This window comes from Podarcis muralis, chromosome 5 (assembly GCF_964188315.1).
Source record: "Podarcis muralis chromosome 5, rPodMur119.hap1.1, whole genome shotgun sequence".
NCBI lineage: Eukaryota > Metazoa > Chordata > Lepidosauria > Squamata > Lacertidae > Podarcis > Podarcis muralis.
In genome coordinates, this window is record NC_135659.1 from 6,575,889 (window position 1) to 6,589,680 (window position 13,792).

At 45.9% G+C, this 13,792-nt stretch overlaps 1 protein-coding gene across 3 annotated transcripts in view; it reads right to left on the minus strand.

Annotated features, from left to right (window-relative positions):
- The window catches only part of ASTN1 (astrotactin 1), a 222,469-nt gene that overhangs the window by 23,584 nt on the left and 185,093 nt on the right, over positions 1 to 13,792 (minus strand). For all 3 annotated transcript variants that reach the window (XM_028732343.2, XM_028732345.2, XM_077928222.1), the window contains exons 15-16: positions 12,707 to 12,811; positions 10,911 to 11,099 (exon numbers count right to left, since the gene is read on the minus strand). In XM_028732343.2, the coding sequence (XP_028588176.2) occupies positions 10,911 to 11,099; positions 12,707 to 12,811 (294 nt within the window). The remainder of the gene's footprint in view (positions 1 to 10,910; positions 11,100 to 12,706; positions 12,812 to 13,792) is intronic.

Genomic DNA, 13,792 nt, shown 5'->3' on the forward strand with positions numbered 1-13,792 from the left:
TCCGACTCTTCGTGACCCCATGGACCAGAGCATGCCAGGCACCTCTGTCCTCCACTACTTCCCGCAGTTTGGTCAAACTCATGCTGGTAACCTCGAAAACACTATCCAACCATCTCATCCTCTGTCGCCCCCTTCTCCTTGTGCCCTCCATCTTTCCCAGCATCAGTGTCTTCTCCAGTGAGTCTTCTCTTCTCATGAGGTGGCCAAAGTACTGGAGCCTCAGCTTCACGATCTGTCCTTCCAGTGAGCACTCAGGGCTGATTTCCTTAAGAATGGATGCGTTTGATCTTCTTGCAGTCCATGGGACTCTCAAGAGTCTTCTCCAGCACCATAATTCAAAAGCGTCAATTCTTCGGCGGTCAGCCTTCTTTATGGTCCAGCTCTCACTTCCATACATCACTACTGGGAAAACCATGGCTTTAACTATACGGACCTTTGTTGGCAAGGTGACATCTCTGCTTCTCAAGATGCTGTCTAGGCCTGTCATTGCGCTTCTCCCAAGAAGCAGGCGTCTTTTAATTTCGTGGCTGCTGTCACCATCTGCAGTGATCATGGAGCCCAAGAAAGTAAAATCTCTCACTGCCTCCATTTCTTCCCCTTCTATTTGCCAGGAGGTGATGGGACCAGGGGCCATGATCTTTGTTTTTTTTGATGTTGAGCTTCAGACCATATTATAGTAAGAAGGTGTAACTGCTCCTGGCACAGTTGTACCGGGAAAGTCCAGCTCCTGAGAGCCAAGAAGTTGCCCACTTCTAGTCCAAGGCATGCCTGGAGTAAAACACAGATCCACCTTCCTACTTGCTGCTGAATTACTCTGGCTTAAGCCTTGTACCCATACAGCTGTGCTGCACAAAGACCAGGCAACCACACAGGCATGGAAATTCTACTATCAGCTGATTAGGCACCCCCTAGGTCTGGAAAGAAAAGAAGACCAAAGCAGCAAGTTGTCCCCCTTCACTAACTCTGGGGTCCTGGCAACTTAAGGCCAGGTTTTCTACCAGCATCCTGGTCATGCGGCTCTAAACACATGGCCAACACCACGAGGCAGAAAGGAACCCACAAGGTTCAAAATAGTACCAATGGTTTCAGTTCACCCAGTAAATCTTTAATCCCACCTCAGAGAGAAAAATTTTGCACAACTGAGTCTTATTATGAGAGCCAGTGTGGTGTAGTGGTTAAGAGCGGTAGTCTGCTAATCTGGGGAACCGGGTTCGCGTCTCCACTCCTCCACTTGCAGCTGCTGGGTGACCTTGGGCCAGTCACGCTTCCTTGAAGTCTCTCAGCCCCACTCACCTCACAGAGTGTTTGTTGTGGGGGAGGAAGGGAAAGGAGAATGTTAGCCGCTTTGAGACTCCTTAAAGGGAGTGAAAGGCGGGATATCAAATCCAAACTCTTCTTCTTCTTCTTCTTCTTATTATTATTATAAGGACTGGGAGATAAAGGTTTGTGCCTGAGCTGAAAAGACCATTTCCTCCCCAATTTTTACTGCCCATGGCTAAATGTTTTGCAAGGAATAGTCTGCTGCCAGTCCCTTATTGAAGAAACCCCCACAAAGAAAACAAGGCTGCTAAACTTGGGGAGGAGGCAAGAAGATGCAGGGCATTTCTTAGCCACCCCATCGTGCTGGAAATGGACCACTTTGGGACAGCTTTGAATTGCTGCTTAGCAGGTTCGGGGGACAAAGCAGCGGTGACAGAGAATGGTTTGTCTCTTGCAATTTTTCAATCGATATAAAGCTCTTGACGTGCACAGAGGGGGGAAAAGAGAAAGGAAGAAAACGAAGCGGGGGACATGGCAGGTGACAGGAGTGAAGAGAAGCTGAAACGAGAAACTTGGGGAGAAGGAAAAGAGAAAACGCGAAATCTAAAAAAGTAAGGGAGGTTATGAATGGTGTTGCTTGAAACATGAAAAGGATAAAAACACCGTGCTTTTTTAAAGTGCTTGATGCACAACTGTGGGGTGGGGGAGGATACAGCAAAAGGAAACAGAAAGCCTCTGAGTGAATTTAAGTATACCATCCAAGTTAATGCAAAAGAGAGAGGAAGGTCTCCTAAGCAGGACTGTACACAGCAGTAAAGGCCAACCATAGCTGTATGTCATGATAGCTCAAAAGGTCACATCCTTGCTGCAGTGCTTTATCCTTTCCTGTGCTTGCAAGCTGAACACTGGTCCAGGACACTAATAAGTGGAAGGCGTGTGTGTGTGTGTGTGTGTGTGTGTGTGTGTGTGGATTTTGGTTGATGTGCTTATTGGTCATAATGGAATTGTGTTTTCCTTTGCACTTAATTCTAATGATTACACATTTTACCCAGACCACTGCAGCCTTCCTGAATACCTGAGGTTCCAGGTCTGGAAAAACAACTCTATGCCCTAATACATAAACACAGTGAGGAAATTTTGGAGGAAATAAAGAAGGAGGATTGAAGGTTTCCTAACATTGGAGGTAATGCTGTGGTGTTGGACTGGAGAAGAACTCTTGTCGATTTTTATAGATTACCACAATTGGAGAATTTTCTTTGGACTTCTTGCATCAAAAAAAATAATGAATGAACTGAAGGGCCCTGGATTGAAGACTGGAAAAATATCTAGCAGAGAGAGGAATAGCTGAATATTAGTCTAGATTGAACATTTCACTATTTTGAAGAATTATTGTAAATATAACCAGTGCTTTTTTTCTAAAGAAAAAAATGTTTAGGGGTACTCTCCTTTTCCTACTCATATTGAAATACTGCCCCTCAATGAGGCCAAACTTAGATTCACAAAATGTATAGGGTTATGCGTCCCCCCAGAAAAAAGCACAGTATATAACTGACAGATGGATAGTTGGAAGCCCTTTTTAAAATCTTTCTTTCTCTCTTTATTCTCTTTAATAGTTTCTCTTATTGTATTTTGAAAAGCCCTAATAAAACTCTGTTATTAAAAAACAACAACAGCTCATGGGAGGAGACCCTTCCCAATGTCATCCCTTGAGCTTGAATTGAAGTGCAGGAAGACTAGTTGTCAAATGCATGACATTAATGCACTCCCTTATTATGTTTTTAAAGGAAGTCCTTCATTTTACCTTTTACATACTACAATGATTTCTTTTTAACTAAAAAAAAAAAAAAAAAGAGTTCACTTAAAGAAATAACAACGAGCAGCTGCCAGGCGCGCAGGAGGAAGCCGTCCTGCCTTCTTGCCCTTACAGAGAAGCCCAGTTGAGGATGCCATGGCATTTTCAAGGCAGGCAAGGAAGGCTGCGGAGGGCAGACAATCAGAGAGGTGATTTATAGAATGAAGGAAGAACTCCTCGCCCACCTTGAAACTAAGGAAGATAGGAAATGTAATGAGGCTGAAGGTACCTTTTATCACCTTTGGTGGACCTGCCCGAAGATTAAAGCCTTTGGGGAAATGATCTATAATGAAATTAAGAAAGTCCTTAAAAGGACCTTTCCTAAGAAACCTGAGGCTTTTCTCTTGGGCATGGTAGGCCAATTGGTGTTAAGGAAGGATAGGACGTTTTTTATGTATGCTACCACAGCAGCAAGGATTCTTTTAGCAAAGTATTGGAAGACACAAGAACTACCCACGCTGGAAGAATGGCAGACGAAGGTGATTGACTATATGGGACTGGCGGAGATGACTGGCAGAATCCGTGACCAGGGGAAAGAGACAGTGGAAGAAGACTGGAAGAAATTCAAAATATATCTTAAAAATTGTTGTAAAATTGAGGAGTGTTAAGATGTCAAGGAATTGGGAAATAGAGAATTGCAGCTGTAATCAATAAGTTAAAGAAGAACTTAAAATAAATTGAATTGAATAATTAGTTAATTGGAGGAGTTGCTGAAGAAATGTAAAACAAGGATGCAGAAAAGGGGAGGTATGGGGAAGTCCAGGAAGTAAGGTGTATGAAAATAAGATTATGAAATTATACATGTTTATATGTTTGTATGTTTGTGTATTGTGTATTGTTTGTTTTTATTTTGTGTTTGGAAAACCAATAAAAATTTATTAAAAATAAAAAAAGAAACTAAGGAAGATAAACACACAAAAAGTCCTGCATCCCAACCCTTGAAAATTTCACCAAAGTTCTCTCTCCCCTATGTTTTTTTTTGAAATGCAATTTCTTTTCCCATTGATGGATGGGGGATACGTGAAAACATGCAAGAAAAATTTTCTGCACACACAGCACTAGTATATATGGATTCCTTCATATTTATCATTCACAAAAATATTGTTAGGTAGGTTAGCTTGGATAAAGGGGCCCCAAGATCACTCAGCGAGCTTTGTGGGGGGGTATTGTTTTGCTGTTTTGTTTTACTTATTTTCATGTTTTTATCCTGTATTTTACCACCCTGAGATCTTATAATGAAGGGCGGTATATAAATCTAATAAATAAATTAGGAAAGTCAGGGTTTGGATCTGTGCACCCCCAATGCAACACGGTAATACCATGTGATCCTTGGATGAAGTGTAATATGGAAATTTAATTCAAAAATTAAAATTAAAATAAAGAAAACACACACAGCTCTCCCCATCCAAATACAATGCATTTTCAGGAAATGGTTTGTTAGGCAAGCATTCACATATTGAGTTAACAATTTCCCTTGATTCCCATGGGAAATTTTCTAACCATGGAATTTTGACCCCCAAATGACCAAAAAACACACCTCCAGGTGACCAAAAAACCCCACCTGGGAAAACCCTCTGACACATTACAAAAGCCAAACAAGGAAGGGGAAAATGCTCTCTTATTTGTCTGACCCACCCCCTTCCTTCCAGCTATGGTTTCTGATGAAGCAGTTGCTGTGTGCCAACAAAACACAACAAAGTCCTGCTTCTTCAAGACTGCTTATTTGTTTACAGCACCACGTGCAGGTTTAGTGTTTGGATATCTGAATCTGTGGTGTGTATAGCGAGGTTTGGGTACTAATTCCTCGTGTTCAGATAAGTGCAATTTTGTGTAACGTGCATTTTGGGTCGCAGGACCTCAGTGTGCCAAACTAGCTCTTGAGTAAGAGAAGTAGCTGCAAGTGACCTGCAGACTGAGCATTGACTGGGCAGCTCAAGAGGCAAGCCATGGGGAGTTCTCTAGCCGTGGGGCCCTGCCCCTCATACCTGCTGGCCTCTGTAAAAAGGTAAAGGTAAAGGTACCCCTTAGAGTAGAGTAGATACCCCCCTAAAGGTACCCCTTAGAGTAGAAGTAGAGACGTCACCTTGCCAACAAAGGTCCGTATAGTTAAAGCCATGGTTTTCCCAGTAGTGATGTATGGAAGTGAGAGCTGGACCATAAAGAAGGCTGATCGCCGAAGAATGGATGCTTTTGAATTATGGTGCTGGAGAAGACTCTTGAGAGTCCCATGGACTGCAAGAAGATCAAACGCATCCATTCTTCAGGAAATCAGCCCTGAGTGCTCACTGGAAGGACAGATCGTGAAGCTGAGGCTCCAGTACTTTGGCCACCTCATGAGAAGAGAAGACTCCCTGGAGAAGACACTGATGCTGGGAAAGATGGAGGGCACATGGAGAAGGGGGCGACAGAGGACGAGATGGTTGGATAGTGTTTTCGAGGTTACCAGCATGAGTTTGACCAAACTGCAGGAGGCAGTGGAAGACAGGAGGGCCTGGCGTGCTCTGGTCCATGGGGTCACAAAGAGTTGGACACGACTAAACGACTAAACAACAACAACAAAGGTACCCCTGCCCATACGGGCCAGTCTTGACAGACTCTAGGGTTGTGCGCCCATCTCACTCAAGAGGCCGGGGGCTCTGGCGAGCCAGAGCCGCACATGGAAACACCGTTTACCTTCCCGCTAGTAGGCGGTCCCTATTTATCTACTTGCACTCGGAGGTGCTTTTGAACTGCTAGGTTGGCAGGCGCTGGGACCGAGCAACGGGAGCGCACCCCGCCGCGGGGATTCGAACCGCCGACCTTTCGATCGGCAAGCCCTAGGCGCTGAGGCTTTTACCCACAGCGCCACCCGCGTCCCTGGCCTCTGTAGCTGATCTCAAATCTCTCACAGGCCCATGCAATGCTGGTGTGCTAGGTAACCTGGTTCTAAACCATTAAGACTTAATGGTTAAGGGCTTTAAAGGTCCCCATGAGCGCTCGACTAGGCCAGGAAGCAAACAGAAAGCCAGAGCAGCTGGCATAGAGTAGTAGTAAATGCTTTGAGCATTTAAGCCTCAAGACTGCATTGGTCCGAGAGTCTGCAGCCCTTGGTATTATGGTGCCCACCCTGACAATTGAGCTGCGACTGTGCTGGCCCTGGAAGGGTTCCCCAATCACCCCACTTCTAATTCCACTACTGGTGCCCAGAAGTGAAGACAGTGGATCAAAGAAAACTTTAGCGCTGCTAAGCCCAGTAGTTGTAGATTTCCAGAGTCTAAGCGAGAAGATCCCTCTTCTGTTAATAAATTTAGAATGGCACTCTGCCGCAGTACCGTACTGTTGAATCATGTTCAATTTGTTAGTCGCTACAGCCCTTAAATCCTTCTTGGCAAACAGCACTACCTGGTTTCCTTGCGGTCGTGTGTGATGCTTTACATTGATTTGTCCCTGTTCCAAGGTGTCCCTGTGACATCCAAAAATCACAGAAATAAGTGTCACTGGGGATAACTCATCAAATCTACCTCAGTGCAATGCAGGATCACTCTCCTTTTCCCCCCTCTGCAGGTAAGCCAGCAATCAATTGGATTTACCAAGTCTTTAGAAATCGGATTATTAAAAAGAAAAAAAAGAAAGAAAAAGAAAAGTACGTAGAAGGAAAATAAGCCAAAGTATTTCCTGAGGCTTAACAAGATTTTAACCACCAGAATGGTGGAAACGGCAGAAGCTGCCACAAGAGTCATTCCTAGGGGTTTTGTGTGTGTGTTTAGGAAAAAAGGGTCCAATCTCTTGGGCCCATTCTCCTCTGCAAGGCCCAACGGTGTAGCTAGCCGTCTTGGATGACTGGGGTGGCACATGTGCTGCACAAGGGGGTGTGGCACCCATTGGGCGGGACAGGGCAGGATGCGCCAGAATCCCAGAACACAAGCTATGTTCCACTCCGGCGCCCTGCAGGCCTGTGTTGCTTTTTCAAGCAGTGCAGAGCCTGTAGGGAGTCCCCCAAGCTGTAGAGCAGCTTGCGGGAGGCGGGGGGCAGATGCAAGCCCCACACTGCCGTTTTGGGCAGCGCGAAACCTGCAGGCACCCGAGCCACCACGTCATTCCCAGGAGAGATGCGTGGCTCGGGCAGACTGCAGACCCCACAGTAAGTGCCACCCTCACAGTGTGGCACCCAGTGCGCCTCCCCAAGCTATGCCTCTGGCAAGGCCCATTGAAATGAATATGTGCTGCACAAGAGCACTGTAGCACCCTTTTATGGGGCTTGTCTGTTAGAAAACACCCTGGGGTGCCCTGCAGCCCCTGACTCCGAGCATCCTCTGGTATGCGCTGGAAAAGGCATTTCCCTTCTTCTCCAGTGCGCTTCAGCAACATATATCAAATGATATATGCACACTAATCTTCTAGCATAACACAGCAAGAAGCGTGAGACATCGTAGAGCTAATCTACGTATTTATTTACACACTATGTACAAACAAAGGAATCATAGAGTCTCCTCTCTCCAGCTCCAAGAGAAGAACAGGGAAAAGTAAAAGCAAAAGTACAGTACAATAGCTAATACAGCAGAAGAGATAAGACTGTCTTCCGTTCCTTCACTCTTCCCAGACAGGCATGTGATTTATCTGCAGCATCAGAGGCGTGAAATACTAACATTGTCAACCTGGGAAGGTAGCCTACCAGGAGAAGGAAACCTCTTATCCTAAACCTCTTCTGCCTTGCGGGATACATTTGGGAGGAGGAAGGGCTGGGAAGTACACCCTACACAAATCCAGAGTGGAGTCCCCAAGTTGGTTGGATGGCATCTTGTACTCATCCTTCTGACAACTCCTGCAACCAAGCTCATGCCAAACGTCTTGCCCTGCTTTCCTTTGCACGACATCAGCAAGGCCGAGAGGGGGCTCTTGTCGTCTGGGCAGCTCAGGTAATCTTTGGTGCTGCTTACACAGTGGTTTGACTTCACCCCTAGAGGCATACTCCATGGTCTCTTGAGACAGATGGATGCCAACAACCTCCCGCAACTTCCTTAGGAGGAATGCCCAGCAGTATGAATGTTGTAGTCCCGTGCTACTCAGTCACGGCAGAGCTCAGTGGTCGGAGAGTCTCAGGGGAGTACTTGCCTGGAGGCAGAGCCTGTATGCCAGGTTCAGTCCAGTCTTAAGGTCAGGAGTATCTCACTTCCTGTAGACAGTTGGCTAGGAAGGTCTGGCCAGGAATGACAAATGTTGTTCCCAGCAAGTGACTGAGGCTTGAGAGCCTGCTTAAGAAAGCTGGAGCCAGCTAGTTTACATTTGTTCAGCTATTCGTAGCTTAAATCAGGAATGGTTAGCCTGTGGCCTGCAAGCTGCATATGGGCCCCAAGAGGTGTGTGTGTGTGTGTGTGTGTGTGTGTGTGTGTGTGTGTGTCTGTGAAGGTGATGCCCCCAAACTGGAACACATAACTGATGACTCAGCAGTTGCCAAATATTCAGCAGCTGCCTACCCTACAAGTAGGGTGGCCATGACCACCCCTTCTAGCCCAGGTCAGGAGACTCCTGGAACTTATCAGACATCCCTAAGATTCCAAGGTAGCCTTTCTCAACTTTGAGTCCGCAGATGTTGTTGGACTACAACTCCCATCATCCTTGACCACTGGTCCCGCTGGCTAGGGGTGATGGGAGTTGTAGTCCAACATTTTATCTGGGGACCTAAGCTTGATAAAGGCTGTTCCAAGTTGTTATGTGAGCCTTGGGCTAAAAGTTCAACAGCTCAGTAGCAGGGGACTAAGCAGCCAAGTACTGAATTTAGTACCTAGGCATTTACCTGAACAAAAGAAACACACACAATTCCAAAAGGAGGCAAAATCCATCAGCAAAAAAGAAACAACTTTATAATTGCCCAAATGTACTTTTGTTAATGCCAGATCACAACAACAACAACAGCAACACTCATAAGCCTGTCTCTATACATACCCACAATGCCATTGGCTCCACAGGGAGAAAACATACAGTACAGAACAAGAACTTGCTTTATACTAAATGGCATAGTGAGCTTATTAACCCATCAAATGGCTTCAAGACTCAAACTTTCTAGCAGAGGCAACTATTCCAATCAACAGCCTCCTGGCTGGCCTTGGGGGAGTGGGGGGAGATCAAAACAAGGTAACACAGATGCCTCCAACTCCCTGTAAGCTTAACTAGGAAACAAAAAATACCTTCTACCCCAAAACACAAAAAAGGAAATCATTTTTGCAGTGCCCCCCTCTAGACACCCAATTTACATACCCCTTGAGCACTGCAAGCCTATGTGTGTCACCAAAGTGAGTTAGTACAGGATTTCAGCCAAACTGTCATTTGGCATTATGCAAAATTAGCTAAAGGTAAAGGTAAAGGTACCCCTGCCCGTACGGGCCAGTCGTGTCCGACTCTAGGGTTGCGTGCTCATCTCGCTCTAGAGGCCGGGAGCCGGCGCCGTCCGAAGACACTTCCGGGTCGCGTGGCCAGCGTGACGAAGCTGCATCTGGCGAGCCAGCACCAGCGCAGCACACGGAAACGCCATTTACCTTCCCGCTATAAAGCAGTCCCTATTTATCTACTTGCACTTAGGGGTGCTTTCGAACTGCTAGGAGGGCAGGAGCTGGGACCTAACAACGGGAGCTCACCCCGCCGCGGGGATTCGAACCACCGACCATACGACCGGCAAGTCCTAGGCACTGAGGTTTTACCCACAGCGCCACCTTTGCAAAATTAGCTACACAGCACTAAAAATGTCCCCAAGAGCTCTGGCTACAAAATCCACAAAACAGCACACTCACAACTTATGCACATTTAACTTGAGTGCGTTCAGCTTCACGTGCTTGGCAATTGAAAAATAAATAAATAAAAGGAGTGGTAAGGGGGCAGGCAGGCACCCAGGGAGAAAAAAAGCTCTGGCAATCCCTCCCTCCATTGCACCCAATGTGCTTTGACTATATGCAATTTTGGCTTTGGGTGCTATCCCCCAAATTTAGCCTCTAAGCAGGTTGTGGGCTTACTGTTTCTTTTCGTTTTGTTTATAGAAAAACAGCCTCACCGCTTGTCTGAAAGTATTTGGCTGGTCACTTACAACAAAGCACCTAAATCTTTTAATGCATAAGCTCTGTGAAAGACAACCCAGTTACATGGCCGCCATTTTACCGCTGAAACATTGAGACACAAAGCTTTTAACACAAGGTCACCAAGGCACCCTTTGTGGACGGCACCATCCCATTCATCACTGAGCCATTCTTCTTTCAGAAGGAAGTAGCATCAACATCACTGCTCCCTGACAGTCCTACTGCTCTCTAATTCCCTTTCTGCCATGAAGTGCCTGACCATATTCTGCAAATCAAGTTGCAGTCTGGAATGTGGTCTCTTATAGCATCATTGGGAATGTCTACTTTTTAAACAAACAAACAAACCCTAAGTTTCTAGAACACAAAATGGCAAGGGAAATATATGAAAGGAAAGTAGTCCATTTACAGGACAGGGCCTATTGAAATGTTCAGATATTGTTCATTCCCTCGCCTTATCCTCCACCCTGCACAGCACCACAGCCCAATTACTTTCTGCCCTTCAACTGTTTCCCTTCCTCTCATATTCTTTACAACCCCTGAGAGCCACTAAAACACAAACACTGCAATCAAAATTTATTGTGCAGATTAAGCAACCTTTTGCAAATGATGCAATAGGCATAAATTATTCCAAGTGCAGAATTTTTCTGACAATGGAATAGTGTCGACCCAATTCTATCACATTAGCAGACCACTGATTATCTCCGCAGTTACGTGGTGTGTGTTTTTAAAAAGATAATGACCATCACGGCCCCTACCTTTGCTGATATCTTCATATTCCAGCCAGAGCTGTTTTTGGACTTGCTTGTTGGGATACCAGATAGAGCAGGACTCTTCAAAGCCATAGACAGCTTCTTGTATAAAGTGGTTGCCAAACTGGTCCAGCAGGGCCACAAAATCTCCTCGGGATGTGGCTCCATCTAGAGAATGGAGGGCATTGCCAAAAGCTGCAAAGCACAACAAGCTGAAATTGAGGGGCAGGTTGAAGGTTGAGGGAGAGAAATACAAAGCATGCAGGAAAAACCTCTCCTTGAAAACCAAGGGTCTCTCTGCTCCAAAATGGATGAGATACTTTGGAAGCTCACAAGCAAGGTGTGGAAACTGTTTGGTAAGAAACCTTACGTCAAGCACATGAGAATCTTTGGTTCTGACATGTGGGTTCACACCCCACAGAGCAGCAAGCTTGGGAAGCGTGGGGCACATGGTTTGTTCATGGGGTACGAAAAAGGTGCATACAGGGTATTCATGACTGACTCTAAGTCCATTGGGTTCACAAAGAGTGTTGAGTACAATCCTAAGTGGGGGGGGGGGGAATGTGGGAATTTTCCAGAGTCACTCAGAGGAGGATGAAGATGATGTGAAAAAAAGCAGATGATGAAGAGGTAGAAGAGGAAGCTGAGGATGATGATCAGAGTTCAGATTCCAGCTCAGTGGGCAGCGCTGCTGCTGTTGTCAGTGACAGTGATGACACAGCAGACTACAAGAGCGCAAAGGCCTCAGTCAGACCATCTGATGCGTCTGACACTGAACTGGAAGAACCACTGTTCACCATTGGCCATTTTTCTCCTAAGAAGGAGATGAGTCCAGAAGACTTGCATCTAGTACGCAGATCTGAAAGGGCCACAAAGGCAAACCTCCAAAGAGATTTGCTGATGAGTTTGCTAAGACAGCAACTGCTGTTCTTAGTAGCTCAGAGAAGGTATGGGAACCTTCAACAGCCCCTTTCCATCGTCTCTCTCTGGTGCCTGACATTCAGAGGTGCCCCACTTCTGTACATGGAGGGTACACAGCACCAATATTGAATAGTTCCTTTAGCTTGCTACTTTATTAAATTTATTCATCTCTTCCCACACCGAAAGGAGCCCTGAAGCGACTTAAAGAACCATGTGTCCAGTTCTGGGCACCACAGTTTAAGAAGGACACTGACAAACTGGAACGTGTCCAGAGGAGGGCAACCAAAATGGTCAAAGGCCTGGAAACGATGCCTTATGAGGAACGGCTAAGGGAGCTGGGCATGTTTAGCCTGGAGAAGAGGAGGTTAAGGGGTGATATGATAGCCATGTTCAAATATATAAAAGGATGTCATATAGAGGAGGGAGAAAGGTTGTTTTCTGCTGCTCCAGAGAAGCGGACACGGAGCAATGGATCCAAACTACAAGAAAGAAGATTCCACCTAAACATTAGGAAGAACTTCCTGACAGTAAGAGCTGTTCGACAGTGGAATTTGCTGCCAAGGAGTGTGGTGGAGTCTCCTTCTTTGGAGGTCTTTAAGCAGAGGCTTGACAACCATATGTCAGGAGTGCTCTGATGGTGTTTCCTGCTTGGCAGGGGGTTGGACTCGATGGCCCTTGTGGTCTCTTCCAACTCTATGATTCTATGATTCTATGAGTGCATCCATTTTTCAAAAGTGATCCAATCTTCTTGCTCCCGCCGCATATTCTGGTAGTCAATTCCATAATTTAATTAACTGTTGTGACAAGAAACTCCCAAGTTCCACCTCCTGGGTCTCAGGCAGTGTGGCAGACCACAATCCACCCCACTCAGCAGCACTTACCTTGGGAGATGGTCAGCTGGTTGAGCTGGGCGTGGTACATGACGGAGCGCACTTTCCAGTGTTGCAGCAGAGGGTATCCAGACACCTCACTGAAGTTCACCATCCCTGTGACCAAAACAACAGGTAAGCTTGGCTTTGTCACTGGGGGAGGCACAGAAAATCAGCAGACAAGCACAAAAGCACCCACCCAACTCTCCTGAATTTCAGATTTGGCCCCATTATGTGATTTGGTTTGCACATTCAGCAGAAACAAGAAGTAAAGTTTCCCCCCTAGACTGTCCCGGGTGGAGGTTTACAAGTTTAAATTGCCCCACACCACTTCCATTAGGAAATAAGCATGCCAAGAAGACTTCATTCTAGCTTGCTGAGAAGGCAGCTGCTTTTTGATGGACAAGGATGACTCCCTCCTTGCTGCCCCTCAATGATGAAGTATTTAGAACGCATCAATATCCTGTTGTTGTTTAGTCGTTTAGTCGTGTTCGACTCTTCGTGACCCCATGGACCAGAGCACGCCAGGCACCTCTGATCTCCACTGCCTCCCACAGTTTGGTCAAACTCATGCTGGTAGCTTTGAGAACACTGTCCAACCATCTCGTCCTCTGTCATCCCCTTCTCCTTGTGCTCTCCATCTTTCCCAACATCAGGGTCTTTTCCAGGGAGTCTTCTCTTCTCATGAGGTGGCCAAAGTATTGGAGCCTCAGCTTCAGGATCTGTTCTTCCAGTGAGCACTCAGGGCTGATTTCCTTGAGAATGGATGCGTTTGATCTTCTTGCAGTCCATGGGACTCTCAAGAGTCTCCTCCAGCACCATAATTCAAAACCATCAATTCTTTGGCGATCAGCCTTCTTTATGGTCCAGCTCTCACTTCCATACATCACTACTGGGAAAACCATAGCTTTAACTATATGGACCTTTGTTGGCAAGGTGATGTCTCTGTTTTGTTTTGTTTTTTGCCTTTTTTTGTTTTGTTTATTTATACCCAGCCTTTTTCCCTGACAAGGACTTAATGCGGCTTACATACATAATATGAATAGCTAAAAACATAAGGGGGGAAGCATTAAGCAACTATTAAACATTGATAGAACT